Source organism: Harpia harpyja, chromosome 9 (assembly GCF_026419915.1).
Source record: "Harpia harpyja isolate bHarHar1 chromosome 9, bHarHar1 primary haplotype, whole genome shotgun sequence".
Classification (NCBI taxonomy): domain Eukaryota; kingdom Metazoa; phylum Chordata; class Aves; order Accipitriformes; family Accipitridae; genus Harpia; species Harpia harpyja.
This window is the reverse complement of record NC_068948.1, coordinates 22,981,098-23,000,385: the sequence shown is the minus strand read 5'-3', so window position 1 is coordinate 23,000,385 and position 19,288 is coordinate 22,981,098. Positions and strand designations below refer to the sequence as shown.

General features: G+C 42.4%; 1 protein-coding gene across 12 annotated transcripts in view; it reads left to right on the top strand.

Moving 5' to 3' along the window:
- The window catches only part of CTCF (CCCTC-binding factor), a 37,907-nt gene extending 19,387 nt beyond the window's left edge, over positions 1-18,520 (top strand). For 8 of the 12 annotated variants that reach the window (XM_052797053.1, XM_052797046.1, XM_052797049.1 and 5 more), the window contains 10 exons: positions 3,333-4,125; positions 4,790-4,960; positions 5,836-5,969; positions 7,473-7,593; positions 8,429-8,578; positions 9,946-10,106; positions 10,529-10,711; positions 11,129-11,264; positions 15,745-15,912; positions 16,957-18,520. In XM_052797053.1, coding sequence (XP_052653013.1) covers positions 3,345-4,125; positions 4,790-4,960; positions 5,836-5,969; positions 7,473-7,593; positions 8,429-8,578; positions 9,946-10,106; positions 10,529-10,711; positions 11,129-11,264; positions 15,745-15,912; positions 16,957-17,138 — 2,187 coding nt within the window. In that variant the 5' untranslated portion in view covers positions 3,333-3,344 and the 3' untranslated portion in view covers positions 17,139-18,520. Of the gene's footprint in view, positions 1-669; positions 2,430-3,332; positions 4,126-4,789; positions 4,961-5,835; positions 5,970-7,472; positions 7,594-8,428; positions 8,579-9,945; positions 10,107-10,528; positions 10,712-11,128; positions 11,265-15,744; positions 15,913-16,956 lie in introns of those variants that run through there. The other 4 variants (XM_052797050.1, XM_052797056.1, XM_052797057.1 and 1 more) reach the window with 2 other exon arrangements.
- Positions 18,521-19,288: the final 768 nt, after the last annotated feature.

Sequence of the window (19,288 nt, the reverse complement as noted above, 5' to 3'; positions counted from 1 at the left end):
GACAGGCAGTGCAAAGCTCACCGCAGCAGAGATGGAGAGTCTGTCCAGAGAGCTGATTTAATAGGAAAGAAAGAGGCCATACATCTTGCCTGGCCCCCTTTCCTCTCAAGTTTAGAGGCCATCCTGTGTCCCCCCAGTTGTAGAAGTATTTTAATTTGAAAATCCACACTTTCTTGGGAAGAAATCTTGGTAACTTGGCAAGATTTTTGAGCTGGCCAAGACATCAATCGAGATTCCTTCTGTATATTTCTGTATTTTCATGGTACCTTGTTAGTTTAACCTGGAGTGTTTGTAGTTTTCTTTAAAATACTGTAACATTTCCTCTGCTGGCAAGAGCCTGCTTTAAAAACAGTCATTTTCAGATTAATTTACTGAAAGGAACAGACTGTAGTGCATAGCATGGAACAGGCAGGAGTAAATGCTTATCCGTGTGCTGAGTTTTGGAGTACAGGAGTCAGGATGAACTAGATGGCAGTGAAAGAGGAGGTGGCAGGAGACCATCCCAGCTGCGCCGCTGCAGTGTGTGTCGCTCGCCGCTGGAGGACAGCCGTGCTTCGCTGGGCCTGCTGCTTTGGGGTCTGGCTTTCGCAGGAGGATGTGGAGAGTAGTGACAGGTAACTCTAGGGTAAGAGATAATCATCTCTAAAATAAGAGAGGGAGCTGGAAAAAATAGGGGTGTCTTGGTTTCTTTGCTGAATGGTTGTGAGAGGCCTTCCACTTATTTCACACACATGTGCACCCTTCATTGTGAGCATTCTTTAAGCTAAGTCTTGCCTGCAGGCATTTATTTGGTCTCAGTGTAAGCCTGCATTCCTAGGCTGGCAAACTTTCCTGACAATGTGAGCCATATGCAAAAGTCTTCATTTATGTGAGTGACCTGTTCCTTGGTGGACACAGGATTTTCTGGTGTGCAAGTCTGAGATGATGCCTTCCAACCGCTCCACTGGAGGACCTGCTTCTGCAGGATCCTAGAGGACACTGGCAAATCTTGGCCTGTTGGCTTGCTTTCAGGTGACTTAGCAGGCTTGTTACCAACTTTGATATTGGCAATTAATGTGGAGGTCCTTATGAGAGCCTGACCTGAACTGCTCAGAGCTGCATGTGTTTGTGTCAAGGTTGCTGACCTCTGCTCTGTTCCTCCACAAGGCACCAAAGTGGAATTGCATTAGCTCTGCAGATGGGCTTTTGCCATTTTTTCCCTCTGTCTTAAATCTTTTGTTATTATTGCCTCCCCCACCCTCCCAGCCATTTACCACATTCTTATCTTTTGTTTAGCTCTGTCCATCCTTTTCTTGTTCAGAGACGACTGGTCACCTGAAGAGGCTTCTCCTTCTGTCTCTCTGCAACTACTTGAGATAATTGAAAAACAATTTGTTCCAATTGTTTTGCAGTTGCTGTAGACCAAAGACCAGTTCTGATCGCCTGCTGGCCAGTGTTAAGTACTTACATCATCTTGTATACTTCAGCTGTTTATCCATATGGATTTGCTTTGACTGGAAAAGCTGATGGGTGGTAAAGGAAAGGAGAGGCTGGATCCCTGCAGGGAGTGCACATGAAGCCATATGTCAGTATTTCTGGGTATTTGGTGCCCCCTGGAGACTGCTGCTGCCCACGACATAATGAATATCATGACAGGACATTAATAGATGTCCCTAGTCTGAGCAGGCTGAAGAACAATATGAACTATATTGCTCTCACAACAGAAGTGGATGATACTAGAAAAGGCAGTAGAGTAAAAGCAAGGACTCTCTAAAAATAATAACAATTACATGTCCTGTAATTCTTAAAGCTGGTGAAGACTGACAGCTGTTTCATGTTTATGTATGTAAGCCTGTGTATTTCAAAAATGCATATGCAAGATTAAGTGTAGATATTTGAAAGTAGTGTGGTGTGAGATTTAAGTGTTGAGTTCACAAGACAGATTAAATTGGTTCCGTTAGTTGGTCTGAGAGGCCAGTCAATCCAATAGGAAAATGTGGAAGTCTCTTACCAAATCTGGAATTGGAATCAGAGCTTTGTCACAAGCTTTGTAAGGAAACTGGCATTTTGTTACTTGTTTCAGCAGTAAAATTGACCTTGGTACCTTTTTAACACTTAAGTGAGGGGTATAATAAATTATATCCTGATGCAGGGAACGTATTTGACATGGTTGTGGAATCTGCTTTCATTTTTCCCAAAGCAACCACCTGAAACAGAGGTAACTTACAAAATACTGCTTTATTATGATTTTTGTTATTTTCATTTGCGGAAAAAGACAGCTGAAAAATGATAATTTCTTTCAGGTATTATTAGTCTGGAAGCAATCTTCCTGCAGAATGAGAATACAGGAATTTCATATTTTACCCTGACTGCAGAGAAGAATCCTGGATGGTCTGAGAAGGAAGAAAATCTCAGTGTTATGCTTGAATGCAACTATTTTCAGAATTACAGTTAAGGCCCACCAAAATGCTGAGCTTCAATATTGTTGTTTGTTTATGACTATGTGGATAGATTTAACCCAGGTATTGTGAGAAATCATTAGAGTCCACCAGCTCTGAGTCCCCATCATTTACATTGAAGTAAAGTTGTACCTAAGCCTTGTCTGCCTGCTGCAGCTTGTTCGGCCCGAAGAGGGCACCATGCATCATCTTTTCCTCTGCTCTGCTCAGGGGCCAGGCGGTGCCCAGAAGTGGGAGCAGGAATTGAACTCCATGCTGCTTACAAGAAATACACCTGACTAACTCGATTATGTCCTTTTTACTTTTGTTGTTCAGAGAAGTTTAAACATACTGGAAATAGTAGTTGTTTGACATAAGACAAGTGAGACGTAAGTTCTTGTGCTCAATTCTTAGTGCTTTTTCTTCCTGGAAAAGTTCTGCGGTTCTCAAATGCAAGACTTTCTTTAAGGTTGGCTTTTTACTTTTAACAGTATGTTATTTTTGTATCTTTAAAATTTATAGCCAAAGACTGCCTCTGATATTGCTAAACTGTGTGAAGTGACTAAACAAGCTCAGTAAAGAATGATACTGCTGTACATCTTGCCTGTGGGATTTGTGGTCTTTGAGAAACGGGAACATGCATATCACTTAATTTCTCTCCTTGCTTTCTGTCCTTTCCAACAAACTGGTACAGTTGTCTCACTTCAGGCAGCATTCTGTGATTGCCTTGGTTTATGGTGGCAATACGCTAGGAGAGACCTACAGTTACCAAATCCCGTTTTCTGAATATGATTGCAATATGTTGCTGCTCTTGAGCTGGTTGTTTTCAGTTAGGCCACTTGTCCCTCTGTGGGGTTTGTGCAGTTGCTAAAATACATTGAATGGTGTGCAGCATTCATTCTCTTGTTTTTACAGCAGGAAGGTGAAATGGAAGGTGAGGCAGTTGAAGCTATTGTGGAGGAATCAGAAACTTTTATTAAAGGGAAAGAGAGAAAAACCTATCAAAGGCGCCGTGAAGGTGGGCAGGAGGACGATGCTTGTCATATACCACCAAACCAAGCAGATGGAGGTGAAGTAGTGCAAGATGTCAACAGTGGTGTGCAGATGGTGATGATGGAACAGCTGGATCCAACTCTTCTTCAGATGAAGACTGAAGTAATGGAAGGTGCAGTGCCTCAAGAAACGGAGGCTACGGTGGATGACACGCAGATCATAACACTTCAGGTTGTTAATATGGAAGAGCAGCCTATAAACCTTGGTGAGCTTCAGCTGGTCCAAGTACCTGTACCAGTGACTGTACCTGTTGCCACCACGTCTGTGGAAGAACTTCAGGGAGCTTATGAAAATGAGGTTTCCAAAGGAGGCCTGCAAGAGGGAGAGCCCATGATCTGTCACACCCTCCCTTTACCGGAAGGCTTCCAAGTAGTGAAAGTGGGTGCAAATGGTGAGGTGGAGACACTGGAACAAGGTGAACTTCAGCCACAGGAAGATCCCAATTGGCAAAAAGATCCAGACTATCAGCCACCAGCCAAAAAAACAAAGAAAAACAAAAAGAGTAAGCTTCGCTACACTGAGGAAGGCAAAGATGTGGATGTCTCTGTGTATGACTTTGAAGAAGAGCAGCAGGAGGGTTTGTTGTCTGAGGTCAATGCAGAAAAGGTGGTGGGCAATATGAAGCCACCTAAACCAACAAAAATTAAAAAGAAAGGTAAGCTCCCCATCTGCAAGTGGATTTTAAGAATGTATTTGTTATGGTGGGACCTTGCAATATCATTGAAGTGTGAGTAGATGCAAGTGGGAGGAAAGCAGACATGCCCAATGTCACGTACTCTTTATATAATAGCACTCAGCTCTATTGTTTCTTGGGCAAACCTCTCATCTTGTCCATCTAGGCTATAAAGGAGCTCATTTTCCTCGAGTGTGATGCTGTGGCATTAATATTCCCATATAACTACAGTTGAAAAGATTCTTCTCTTTGCTGTAATACATATGTAAGAGTTTGTGTACATGTGGTTTACATCAGGAACCAACAGTATAATTAGTTCTGCGGGTTTTTTCCTAACCAGTTGCTGGGTAAGGTAGGTGGTGCAAAATACAGCAATATATATGTTTGACTTTTCTTAAAACTGTAAGTTAAGCAACCCTTTTTAGAGTGGAGAAGGACCATTGAGTGCTGGCATACTAATGAAAATTGAAACCAAGTCAGCCATAGTCAGCAATGACTGTTCGTAAGGGTATGCAGTTGGATTTAATGGTACGTGATGTTTCCTTGTAGTAGTTACATCTTCAAGAAGCTTTCCTTTTCCCTGCTGATCTCTTATGTTATGCAGTAGACCACAGTCAAGAGTAAAGATTATTTCCTTCATGGCTAGGTGTAAAGAAGACATTCCAGTGCGAACTGTGCAGTTACACTTGTCCGCGTCGTTCCAACTTGGACCGCCACATGAAAAGCCACACTGATGAAAGACCACATAAGTGCCATCTCTGTGGCAGAGCTTTCCGGACAGTCACATTGCTGAGGAACCACCTCAACACTCACACAGGTACTCTTGCTTTTGTGTACGTTGTTTTTGCAGGATCTGCTCTGTCATTAGAACAGATATAAAACCAGGATGGATCTATCTTGAATCTAATTTCTCTTATGGAACAAGCTAAAAAGGAAGAAACCATGCAGTGCTGTCATTTGTTTCTCATATGAATGCAGTTTTCTGCCTGGCCAGGTCAGGTACAGAGCTTGTCCTGTACACAGGGATAAAACTGATCCTGGGCTTGATCTGAAATTACCTGAGGTTACAGAAATGTTCCATTTGTCTTCGGCATTAGTACTTGTGTCTAAGCTTTGCGTTGCTGCTGTTGTTTGCAGAAAAGTAAGATGAGAATGAGGCTGGAGCTTAAACATAAGGGAACTGAAAATAACAACAACAACAAAAAAACCTAACCCCAAGGAGTAGGTTATAAACTGGACCAATAAAACTTATGGCTAGGAACTGTAGCACATTTCTGTTGCTCCTTACTAAAGTTTCTGGTATAAAACTACAGGTAATTGAACTGTAATTAAACTTAAGCTTGTTGTGACCTTTCTGTAAAAAAAATGTAATTTCATATCCCTTGTTTTCTCTGCGTACTTATGTCTAACTGGGTGGTTTGAAATTTGTAAATAACCAAGTGATACAAAAATAAGGGAGTCTGTTTCCTCACTGAAAGGATATTAAGTCTCTAAGATCTTCAATCTACTAGTTAGTTATACAAAAGTTGACTCTTGTGTATTATTTGCTTCTCTAATTTAATCTTTCAGAATGTGAAAGCAATGTTGCTAATTCACTTTAAAAACAAAAAAATAACCCCAAAACAGTTCCATATTCTCTTTTGTCACTATATCTGAATGTCATCATCTTCCTGTTTTGCTGCAAACTATTAGGTACTCGCCCTCACAAGTGCCCAGACTGCGACATGGCCTTTGTGACCAGTGGAGAGTTGGTTCGGCATCGCCGCTACAAACATACCCATGAGAAACCATTCAAATGTTCAATGTGTGATTATGCTAGTGTGGAGGTATGTTGGTTAATTGTTACAGCACTGAATACTTCCTTGTACGCTTCAAAGCTTGTTCACCATCTGTTACAAACTGTTCTTAGGCATTTCCTCTTTGGCCATTTGCTTAAAAGGCTCTGAGAAGAAAAAGTTATAAATCAGGTCTGCTCTTGGAAGCAAATGGTGGGGTTTCCTCAGTTAATGAGAAAACAGTTAGAGAGCATTTATGCACAGAAATCCTAGGTGATGTCCACTTCCTCTTTGGAGACAATAGTTGTTGTCATTGTTTCTTAAATTATTTGGCCTTTAAGATGATTGCAGGAATCATAGCATGCTCCGTCTTGAAGAAGGCAGCCATCTCCTGCTGCAGTAAGGATGTACTTTCAGACTAGAGGTACCCTCCCATTTTAGAAATGTGCATTCTGCATATGATTGGTTTATGCCACTAAGGTGACTGTAGCAAAAACTAATGAGCCTTTGCCTCTATATTGGTGAAAAGCAGCTTTGCTAATACTGGGTGATTGTCTAATTTGCTCAAGTAAATTAAGCTTCCTTGAATGCTCTCCCCTATGCAGTATTGTTACTTATGCTACAGGACAGCCTTTATATTGGGATGGGAAATTTGAGCAAGATTATGAGCACCATAATTTAAAAAAAAAAAAACAAAACAAAAAAGGGATGTCTGCAGTGGAAGAAGGCTACAGTGGGGAGAGGTTGAGTAGGGGCTTTGGGCTTTTTTTCCTATCCACACTGTGGCTGCAGTGCTGTAATTCCATGCCCTGTAGTTTTAGTGCTGAATAAATTGTGTTGCAGTAGTTTTCATAGTATGAATTAGGAACAAATAACCAAGTTGATCTATATGTGAGCTCGTGCTGCGTTTTGTAGACATAGGTTGGTGATTAAGCAGGGTGGTCACGTTTGAGCAAAAAATGCCTTAACGTTTGTGTTCATGCTGACCTTTAAGCTGGGTTCGTGCCTTCTAGATAAAAGCAGGAGAGGAAGGGAATTAAGTCACCTTGTTGATTGTAGGACTAGATTATTTTGTTGTTCTTAGCAAGAAATTGATTTATCTTATCCTTCTCAAAGTAACTGGAGAGGACCCAAGAAAGCACCCTGTGGAGAAGAATATACTGTACAGGGGACACTCACCTCCCGCAATGTTCCTTGGGTGCATGCTTTCCCAGAACACTTTCTTGTGCCTCTCCAGGACACTTTCAAATTTTAGAGTGTCTTCAGATGCTGAGATGGTTGATAACAGTAAGGTGAGCACAAGACTCTAAACCAGGCTGCGCTGAACGTGGGAACAAGCATGAAGCAAGACTGGGAATGAGGTTGGGAGGTGAAGTAGAGTGGGCAGGAGTGAGTGGCTATGTGCAGTGTAAAAATGGCATTGGAACATGCTTGTTTGGGTTAGTGGTAAGATAAAAATAGACTGCCTTAAACTTAATCTTGACTGATTTCTTGTACTTTTGGCAAACTGACCTGCTCATCTATGCTAATTTCAGTCTTGCTTTTGACTTCCAGGTTAGCAAATTGAAACGCCACATTCGTTCTCACACTGGAGAGCGTCCGTTCCAGTGCAGCTTGTGCAGCTATGCCAGCAGGGATACATACAAACTGAAGAGGCACATGAGGACCCACTCTGGTATTGATGCCATGTTTTTTTAGTGTGTTGTTTAGTGTCAAGAGTGCTGAGGCTGTGTACAATGGGTGCTAACACTTAAACAGCAAAAGAAATATTATTTTGTAGTTTAATAAAAAACCTTTATAAAATCTGTAAATGAAGAGAGTGCACCATGATTCTAAGCACTTGTAAATTCATAACCTGGTAGTAACTGCTGCATTGACAAATGAGCTTGGAGGATTCTGATTTCCAGTCTGACTTTGAGGTGATAAAGTACAGGCACTTCCAGTGTGAACAGAAGAAACTCCTATTACCAGTTTTCCACTTCTGGTTGAAGATTATAGCCATTTACAGTTTCATGCTTGAGTGTAGTTGCAAAAGCGTCTCACGCATGTTAGTTTGTAAAGATCCTAAATTTTTTCTTCAATAGAAATAGGGATGGTTTTAGCACAGAACGTTACTGGCATGCCAAATTAATCGTATCGCTAAAATTGAAGGGGAAAAAATGCCCTTGCATGTATACATGAGCATTCAGAACCCACAAGCCCCCAAAAAATCTGATGCCACTTCCTGTCTTCTGGCAGCCTGTGTGTAGGTCTTCCATACATTTCTCAGAGTAAGGATAACAATTTAACTCATTTGCTTAAAGATTGGACTCGAGTCTCTTTGTAGAAAGATGCATGCTGAAGCTAAAACTTATAGAGAAAGAGACGTTATTGAGCTCTTTCTAGGGTTACCATTTTCTATCAACTAGCTGCATGTTGCAAGTTTTTGGGAGGTTGTTTTGTTTGGGGCTTCTTGAGATTTCTTTTTAATAAAAGTGCTTGTGCTATTTTTTTTCCTTCTGCTACTGAAGGAGAGAAGCCATATGAATGTTACATTTGCCATGCTCGCTTCACTCAGAGTGGTACCATGAAGATGCACATTTTGCAGAAGCATACGGAGAATGTGGCCAAATTTCACTGTCCTCACTGTGATACTGTTATAGCGAGAAAGAGTGACTTGGGTATGTATCTCACAAAAGTGGCCATTTGGTGAAGATTCTACGAAACGCTTCCCAGAAATAGAGTTCACATAACCCAACTGCTGACTTTTTTTTTTTTTTTTAACCTAATACTTCTGGTAACTGTACAACATGAAGCACAGGATTAGATGTGTGGCTGGTAATAGACACTTTTACCTTACAATAGCTGCTGCAAACTGTAAGAATTTTAAGGTTTTTTTCATTATTTGAAAATGTAGTATGTTTTCCAAGCATACAAGGCAAGTTACTGTTTTCAGGCCTATAGATGGAAGGTATTTATTGAACTTGGACTGAGATTACAACTGCATGTGGATTGAGGTTTGAAAAACCCAGAGGTCACTTGGCTTGACCTCCTGCACATTGGAGGCTATTAAGTTTCATGCAGAGGTATTGTCATCAAGCTAAAAGGTTTGCATTAGACCAAATAGTTTAATTTTCCAGGGTGTGGAGCTGTGTGCCACAGACATGGTAGGAAAGACTTGAGTTGTCACAAAAGCCCTGAGTCCTTGCAGTAGGAGAGTCTTACTCTAGCAAGCAGTACCCAGTGTGATTCCAGCAGACAAGCTCTCTTTTTATGTTCTACAAGAAGGTGAAAAATAATATCACGCCCAGAGCAGCTGAGGAGAAGGAAGAAGCCATGATTTGGCAGAACTTTCTGTCTATAAACAGAATATCACCCAAGTAATGGGGAGGCGGGCTCCCTTCCAGTAAAGACAAGTGTAAAGTGCTACAGCAAGAGGCAGTTTGAGAGTATGGCAGTCGGTTGATGTCAGGAGCAAACAAGCTGATTTACAACAGAGGAAAACTGATGTTAGCTATGAAGAATTTTTCTTCTCATAATGCTTTAGTCTACCGTAAGCTACCTTATGCAGCTGTGGTATGCTCCTAGTTGGAGGATTTTAAAGAAGTGACTAAAACCTCTGTTGGGGATTATCTGCTGGTATCCCTGTTGCCTTCTACCCTGTCACTCTGACTTCTAATCCTGCAGAAAATCCTGTTTCCCCCAGTGTATTACCTGGCATAACAGTCCACGAGGCACTTTAGTGTGACAAACATATGTTAATCAAATGCAAGTGTACTGTATCAGCACAGACTGACTAATAACCAAATCTAGAATCCTGTGGAAAAACTCGATGGAGTTTTTCTGCAAGACCTTTCTGTCTAGAAATTGTTCTGGGTGCTTTTAATTGAGAGTCTTTTAGGTTTTTGGTAGAATCCTAAGTTAACTATTTCACTTTTTTGGCTTGAGCTTGAGACTGCATGCAGGGAGATTGCTAAGGGAACTGTAGGCTAGTCTTTCATGCTTAGAAAGGCATGGTGATTAAAGCCTCTCATTCTTTTGCTCCTAGGTGTCCATTTGCGAAAGCAGCATTCCTACATCGAACAGGGCAAGAAGTGTCGCTACTGTGACGCTGTGTTTCATGAGCGGTATGCCCTCATACAGCATCAAAAGTCTCACAAGAATGAGAAGCGCTTCAAGTGTGACCAGTGCGATTATGCATGCAGACAGGTAAGCTTTGGGGGACTGGCACCCCTTATGAGCATTAGAACAGGAGCTAAAAATATAAGGTGGAAATCTTAGCTGTTAAGTTTGACCAGCTGTCAAGATCACATTAGCTCTCTAAATCTTTTGAAGCGTGTGAAGGAAGGTTCAGTGGCCTTTGCTTCTTCATGGTGTAGCGTTCCCCTGTAGAGAAGTACTTTCTAAGTCACAACCTTGATGTATCTGTTGACAAAGGGATAAGAGTCTATCTAGGATGGAAGTAGCTAGGACTGATTATGCCATCAGTCAAGATGTTCTCACATTCCTGCAGAATCATCCTTTCCTTGATATTAAGGATAAAGTTTTGGCCTCCCTTTAGCTGCAAATTCACTCTTCTGTATCCATATATCTGAGTTCTCAAGTTACTTTTCCTGTCTTGTCCCTGTCAGGAGCGACACATGGTCATGCATAAACGGACCCATACTGGAGAAAAGCCTTATGCCTGTAGCCATTGTGATAAAACCTTCCGTCAGAAACAGCTCCTCGATATGCACTTCAAACGATACCACGATCCTAACTTTGTCCCTGCTGCCTTTGTCTGTTCCAAGTGTGGCAAAACATTCACTCGCAGGGTAAGGGAACATACTGCTTTGAATTGTGGTGTTTTGTGGTGGAATGAGGCTTTTAGCCAAGGGGAGGGGAACATGTTTACCCAAAAGGAAAGGTGCATGAGGTACACAGCACAATACTGATCTCTGAAATAGAGCACTTCTTTCTGAGAGGAAAAGAGAGGGGGGGGAGACCTGGTATAATTCAGAATTAGTACTAGCATGTATTAGGGTTGACATCATGAGCAATGTGAAAATGCAATTTTTAATCATAAAGTTGATGGAAATTTACCAGTTTCCCCTAAATAGTCTTTCTAAAAAAAAAAAGAAAAAATGCAAGTTACCAGAAATGTGTTTGAAAATACAGAGCCAGAATATCTGATCTTGGATTCAATGCATGTTGTATTTTTTTTGTTGTGTTTTTTCTCTTTGACTGAGTAGAACACAATGGCCAGACATGCTGATAACTGCTCTGGCCTAGATGGTGGGGAAGGAGAGAATGGAGGAGAGACAAAGAAGGGCAAACGTGGCCGAAAGAGAAAGATGCGGTCTAAGAAAGAAGATTCCTCTGACAGCGGTAAGAAATGGCTCAGTACATTCTGAGAACTACAGGCCTGTGATTTGCTGTGTGTGTTAGCTGTTAGTTTGCCCATTCTGCAGGTTTGTTCTGGCACTTGAAAAGCTTTTATCTAGTTGGCAAGCAAAAAATGATGGTATGTGGCCAAGTACAGAGGTGACTGCCTGTGAGGGATAGTATAGATTCTGCTGTCCCGGGCCTCTTCCAAGACAGAGTAGTTGAAAAAACAGTCTGACACCCTTTGCCTAGGCTGCACAGTTCCTGTCCTGCCTGCTCTTCTGTGTGTGAAATTCTCTGGCAATGCTTTCAGTGTCCCAAAAGAACCTGTGTGTTTCTGTGGTGCACTGCTATGAAATGGTACATGTTCCTGCTTCACCGCTATTGGGTGGCATGTCCAGACGACCCCACTGCTGAACAGCTTGGCTGCTTCTGGAGGAAGGCTGGCAGCATCCAAGAGAATGGTGGAGACAGTGCTGGCAATCTATGGACTGTCGTGGAGGGCCTGCTGAGACAATTGAAGGGTCAAGGAGCTGGTGGTGTCTTCCGCTTCATGCGTATGTTTGCATGTATGCTGGTATTGAGAAGATGGCTTTTGAAGGGCTCTGACTTCCTGGATAATGTGCCAGAAGATGGGTTAGGTGCAATTTGTAATAGGGTGGCTACTGTCTGTAAGCTTCTCCAGAACAGGGAGACGGCAGAAGCAGTTGCAGCAGATAGTAATCACCTTCACTGCGGTCTTATTTGTGAAGGAAAAACTCAGTCATAGCTTTCCCTCCTGGTAGAGGGAAAACTTAGTCATGTCTTCAGCAGGAAAGTCGAAGTAGTGTCTCAAGACCAACCAGTTCAAAGATGATTCTGCAAAAGCAGTGTTGCTGATTAGTCTTTTATCTGGAGTGCTTTATGTAATTAATCAAGGGGTGTAGGGATCTTTCTGGCTAGAGAATGTGTATCTGAAATGCTTATGTGGCAAACAGGTTTTATAGGATGAGTATGGTCAAATGGCTTGTGCAAACCTTGATTGCAAAAACTGTAGAAATAAGTGCTTAATCTCATGTTTGTATAGATATTTGAAAAAAAGTGTTACAATCAGTTGAATAAAAGCACGTGTAACTGTTCATTTAAAATATGAAAAGATCATGGAGGTAAAGAGAGTAAAATAACTGCCTTGATGGAAGGTAATTAAAAATATGGGATTCTGGAGTATCTAATTTTTATCTGATTTGTAGGCTTCCTGGGAGTTTAGCCTATTCTAAAACCCCAAATTTTATTTAGTTGATATAGTCCGAGTGCAAAACAATTTTTTGGGGAAGCTGGTCAGAAGTCATGCTTGCTAGGCGGACTGATGATGACCTCTGTATGGCTGTGGCTCAGACTCTGTAACTGAGGGAATCCCTTCAGCCTCAGATGAGTTGACAAGTCTGGGTCGACTTCTCAGGAATCATTTGATAGATGTGAAGAATTGACTAGTGTGAGCTGAGTAGCGTTAAGAAAGAGGCCCTAACCACATTCTCAGGAGAATTGCATTATTCAGTGTTGTTTTTATCTCTAGATCTGCAGTTTCATGAGTTTTGGCAGCTGCTAAATATGTAAAAATGGTGAGCAAAGCTGTGACGAAACAGACCCGTCTTGTGCTAATGGGAAAAATACCAGATAGCAAATGATAGTTTTGTCTCCCATCTGGCCTGTCTGCCCAATGTTAGACAGACTTCTAGTTGATAGACACTGAGTTGAGGGGGGGATATAAAGAAGCTCTAAAAAGCTGGCACCTGAGAAATCCAATAAATGAAAGAAATATGGCTTGGGGAATATTCCTTGAGTGACTGTGTAAAGTAATGCAGCATATATGTGCCTCAGTGTATGTAAGGGACAGTTTGTTTGGGTTGTTTTTTCCCCTTTAGGTGGATAAACAGAAGTATGCCTTATGCAATGGCCCTTTTGTTCATGAGTGAAGCCACTCTTCTATGCAGTTGACACCCTTACAAATTTAAGGGCAATCATTTTGCTGTCCAAACAATACTATCCTATTTGACATCTCTTACTGCTTTTTGTCTGCTTTGGTTTCGACCAGGGCATTCTGATCATGCGGATGGTGCTAACCTAGTAATTTTAAGGAGTGTTCTGAAGAATAAAGTGTAGAGTAATAAGCTCAGTTAACAACATAAAAGTTGCAAAAAACCCCACAGCTTGCCATGAGGACTGTTGGATTGGAATCAACTCCAAAATGCAATGAGGTGCAAAGAGTTGATGTGAATAGGAGGTGCCATCTTAAATTCTTTGAGTAGACAGGGCCTCATAAAATATGCTGCATTAGACCTGTCCTGCCTCTGAAGAGAGGTCTTGGGGAAGATCCTTTTAGTGACTGGTTGGTAAACTGTATGTCAATGGCCCTGGAAAGCATGGTGAGCAATCTGCAGACATGTGCTCACCCTTAATGCTTAAGAACTCCCCAGTTTTGTGTGGTTCTGCCATATTCAGCTTGAGACTTTGAGGTCTTGGACATAAGTCCCAGTGTCTGGGAGCTGCTACCCTGGTTTCCTATCTACTTAACAGAGAAGGCCTGAAGTATGGTGTTGCTGTTTCTTCAGGGCTAGGAGACTTGCTCTTGGATCCCTCTTGAGTTCTAGTGTTTCGTAGAGATACTGTAGTGGCTGCTACCACTATTTATGTGTGACTGGCCCCTTTTATCCTCTTGCCCCTCTATTTCCCACACTTACTCCTCTCCACATCAACTTAGCCCTGCCCCTAAGCATCCCATAAGTAGTCCCGTGTGATCCAAAACTGCCTTTCCCCTGCATCCCATTATGTGTCCCACCCCCAGCCAGCAATTCATAGAATCACAGAATCATGGAATGGTTTGGGTTGGAAGGGACCTTAAAGATAATTTAGTTCCAACACCCCTGCCATGGGCAGGGACACCTTCCACTAGACCAGGTTGCTCAAAGCCCCATCCAACCTCACCTCAAACACTTCCAGGGATGGGGCATCCACAACCTTTCCGGGTAACCTGTTCCAGTGCTTCACCACCCTTGCAGTAAAGAATTTCTTCCTTATATCTGATCTAAATCTAACCTCTTTCAGTTTAAAGCCATTACCCCTTGTCTTATCACTACATGTCCTTGTAAAAAGTCCCTCTCCAGCTTTCTTGTAGCCCCCCTTTAGGTACTGGCAGGCTGCTGTAAGGTCTCCCCAGAGCCTTCTCTTCTCCAGGCTGAACATCCCCAACTCTCTCAGCCTGTCTTCATAGGAGAGGTGCTCCAGCCATCTGATTGTCTTCGTGGCCCTCCTCTGGACTCGCTCCAACAGGTTCATGTCCTTCTTATGTTGAGGGCCCCAGAGCTGAACACAGTACTCCAGGTGGGGTCTCATGAGAACAGAGTAGAGGGGCAGAATCATCTCCCTCGACCTGCTGGCCACGCTTCTTTTGATGCAGCCCAGGATTTCTGGGCTGCAAACACACATTGTCAGGTCATGTTGAGCTTCTTGCCAACCAGCACTCCCAAGTCCGTCTCTGCAGGGCTACTCTCAATCCACTCATCGCCCAGCCTGTGTTTGTGCTTGGGATTGCCCCAACCCATGTGCAGGACCTTGCACTTGGCCTTGTTGAGCTTCATGAGATTTGCACGGGTGCACTCCTCCAGGCTGTCAGGGTCCCTCTGGATGGCATCCCTTCCCTCCAGCGTGTTGACCGCACCACACAGCTTGGTGGCATCGGCAAACTTGCTGAGGGTGCTCTCGATCCTGCTGTCTATGCTGCTGACAAAGATGTTAAACAGTGCCGGTCCCAAGAGCAACCCCTGAGGAACGCCACTCGTCACTGGTCTCCACTTGAACATCACGCTGTTGACCACAACTCTTGAGTGTGACCATCCAGCCAATTCGTTATCCACTGAGTGGTCTGTCCATCAAATCCATGTCTCTCAATTCCCCCATACCCCTTAGGGTAAAAGGTGATCAGGAGAGCTGCTCCTGATGACTCATCATGGTGGGGTTTGCACCTGGATGCTGGGGCTGGTGGCTCTCCTGGGAGTGGCCTGGACAAGATGTTTGTTCCTCAGAAGTTGATTTGGGTTCCCACCTTCCATTGTGCACCCCTGTGTACCTCCTCTGAGTTGTGCAGGTGGGACTTTGATGGGCTGATGGCTCCTGTGATGGGCCTGGGAGTAGCCCAGCAGTGTATTATTTGGTCTCCCTCCTGCCATTGTCTTTCTGAGCTCCTTTGTGGATGTGCAGAGGAGCTTTTATCGCATAACCTAACATAATTATGTTTCCTTCTGCTTTCTGAAGGACAACTTGTTCCATCTAATGTGAGGGTAACAGACTAACAGTCTGTGGCACCAGCTTCTCGACAAAGGACTTGTTTGTCGTCTTTCTCATCCGAGTTGACTGCTTTTGGATGAGGATTTGGTGGTGGTTCTCTGTAGATGAATGTGTTTGTTTCTTGTTTAAACTGAAGACTTACCTAATACAATGTTTCTTGCAGAGGAAAATGCTGAACCAGATTTGGATGACAATGAAGATGAGGAGGAGACAGCAGTAGAAATTGAGGCTGAACCAGAAGTTGAGCAAGAGGCTCCTGCACCACCTCCCAGTAAGAAGCGAAGAGGAAGACCACCAGGCAAAGCTGCCACCCAACCAAAACAATCCCAGCGTAAGTCACTAATTGAAGCTTGTTACACTGCTTGCTTGAGCGGCTTTTTCCTTGGATTTGGCAGTTCTTGTAGGATAACTGCTCCCCTCAAGTGAGCTTATTTTAAAAACTAGATAACTGTACTTGTCTCTATTTTAACAAGAACTCACCTTTTGCTTGAAATTTGTTGCAAGGGTTTCCTGGTCACAAGAGAACATGGCCACTTCAGACCACATTAAAAGGAGAGGACATTATTTTTTCTTTAGTATTATTCCATTTCATAGATGTGCAAACAGCTCGCTGCTTCTTGCACCAGTTACAGCATCTCTACTAATGAACAGTTCCTGGTAAAACACCTGTTAGTACAACCGCTGTGGTATTCTTACCTATGTAGACTTTTGTAGGTATTGCCACAAGCAAACATGCTTCAGGCCTGTAGTTCTGAGCATAGCATCAATGCAGCTGTCATTTCAACTCTACAGAGTTTTCTCCACAAGAATAGACATTGGTGACTGTGCAAAGTCTTGAGTAAATAAATTCTAGGAATAAAGCAGGAAGGGCACATTTGTTCCTTCAAGGGGTAATGGCTTCCCCAGTGGCTTGCCTGTCTGCTCAGTGCTACAAGTGTGGCTTGTGTCCTTCCTAGAATAACAGCCTGTGGAAACATTTTATGCTGAATTCATCACTAATATCACTGGATTCCCCTGAATTTGAAGTTTTGTTTTATGCCCATACGCTGATATGATCTTGTTTGTTGATTACTCTACAATATCTGTTGTTTGAGTAATGTCTTAATATCAGAAGGCATACTGGAACTGTTGCAGTGGTAGCACATCTTCACAGAGGGGCAAGGAAATAGATGCTTGATACTTGGATGAATGAGGCAGGTTGAATCACTCCCTGCTAATGTGGGAATGTGAGTTGTGGGCCCCACCTTCCCTTTCTATGGAAGAGTCTTAAGTATCTACTGAAAAGTTATCTGCTGAGGTGTGCAGGCCAGCTCTGGAACCAGTAAAAAAAAAAATTGTTGTTTCCCCCTCCCCCTTTTGTTTTTTGCCCTTGTAGCTGCAGCAATCATTCAGGTTGAAGACCAGAACACTGGTGAAATTGAAAATATTATAGTTGAAGTAAAGAAAGAACCTGATGCGGAAACAGTAGAGGAAGAGGAGGAAGCTCAGCCTGCTGTAGTGGAAGCTCCCAATGGAGACCTCACTCCTGAGATGATTCTCAGCATGATGGACCGGTGATGGAGGAAGACCACGCTGGCTGACTGAACTGGCCTGGGCTGTGTTTAAGCGGCTCAAATCTATTTTTCCTTTTACCTTTTTTCTTGGCTTTGGGAAATGCATCATTTTAGACCATTTTACCAAACATACTGGGAAATAAAACTTCAAAATGATGTTAGAATGTGATTTAACTAGAACTTGCTGTTTTATGTTAGCATTACAGGATCATGGAACATTAGGAAATATTTTTGAGTCCTTGAGGGTTTCCTGTGAGATGCTTGATTTAGTTTTGCTCTGAACTGCATTGTAAAGCTGGTCCAAGGGCCGTGTTTACATGCACCAAGTTTTAATATACAAAAGTGGAAGCCTTGACTAGAGTATGTGGTAAACCACTCCGGACTTGCCCTTCCAGTTCCCAGAGTCCTTGAGCCTCCTTCTCTCAGTAGTGTTTTTAACTGTAAATGCAGACTTGGGAGGGTTCTAGACTTTTAAAATGTTTTTTGCTTTTCCCACTGACTAGCTCCGGTTCTCCAAGTCGGCTGCACACGGTAGTTTTGGCATGCTCCAACTGGTTTCTGTCCTTAATATGCTTTGCTTTCTGCAAAGCATTTCTGTAATGGTCAAGCTTGTAAATAACTTTTTTTTACATTTTAATCTTTTTCCATTAATTAAGAGGTATGCAAAAATGCAGTTTAAATAAACCCCAGTATTTTAATTCCTTTCAAACTAAGCGATAAGAGAATTGATAGAGTGTAAATGTTGGAAAAGCTGTTGATAACCAATCACGTAGAAAAGAGATGTACCCAGACTATTGCTTGCAGAACAAGAGAAACCCACACATGAAATCTGGTTTTGAAGCACACAAAACTTTGGCATTTGAAACATGTATAATTAACCTTCTTTTTGAGTTATAATTTCACGACTACATTTTCTTTGCTCTATCTTGTAGTTGTATTTTGTGTTTATGAATCCTGTGTTAAGGAAGAAGTGGTGATTTATAAGTGGGTCACTGCAGCCCTCAAAACCTGGGCCAGGAAATTTTAATAGGTCAGTAATTATACAATTTTGGATCTCTGATAAAGACAAAAAAGGAATAATGTGAAATACAAATGATGCCTGTATATGAACTGTCACATGTTAAAATATGTAAGCTTTTTATAGAGCCTCAGTCTTGCTGATTTCAAACAAATTTTTCTTCTATGTATCGCTTTTAAGAGAGCTATCAGTTTAGCTATCAGACTCTAGGTTGATGCATTTTTGTACTTAGCTGTACTGTGTGATATTTTTCATTATTTTAGGAAGCCAACATGGGAAAAAAAATACTGTTATAAAATATGTAATGGGGTTTGAAAGCTGGGAAGGAGAATATACTGCTGTACAGCTAATAAATAATAACGGATTAACATGTGTGCTCACTGGCTGCTTTCTTTGTATATATATTAATGGTATGACCTGGCAGTGATCTCCAGACTGTAAAGCCATCACTCCTCCTAGAAAGATGCTGCAGGCCTGTAAACAGGAACCAGCTCTTCTCTCGCCGTGGGTGTTTCCTCTGCCCTGTGCTGAATGCGAGGTAGCTATCTGTGACATTAAATCACAGCTGCAGGTGAATGTACATGTAAGCAAGTGGTGTTACTGCGGTGAAGCCAGCGCACGGTCCCTGTTTCCTTACAGCAGCTCCGTCATGTAGTAGGGGTCTAAGCTGCTTGCTCAGCTGGGGCTGTGTGGAGGAGCATGCAGCGGAGAAGTCATGCAAGATGTGCTGGGCTGGCCACTTGCAAATGTCAGCATTTACAGCTTGAGCTAGAAGTAATGCGGGAGTGGTGGTTGTTGCTTTTGTTCATTTTGGCTGTGGGTTTAAATGATTGTAGCTGATGGTTTAGATAGTGGGAGTATTATTTCCATTTCATTCTGGAAAATGGGACTGGTACTTGGGTGGAGTTTCCGTGGTGTATCTTCTTAGTTACCTGTGAAAGCAGCTTAGAGAAGCCAGCTGAGAGTAAGCAGTCAGGTAGCTGCACGCTGTGTAAGTTCAGGATAGTGCCTCTTGTACTGCTGGCTTCAGAACAGGAGTTGCTGAAAATCGCACAATACTGCTCACTGAAAAGGAAATCTTAAAAATCACAAGAGTTGCTAGACTTAATTTTAATTTAACTCTAGATGTTTGGTGA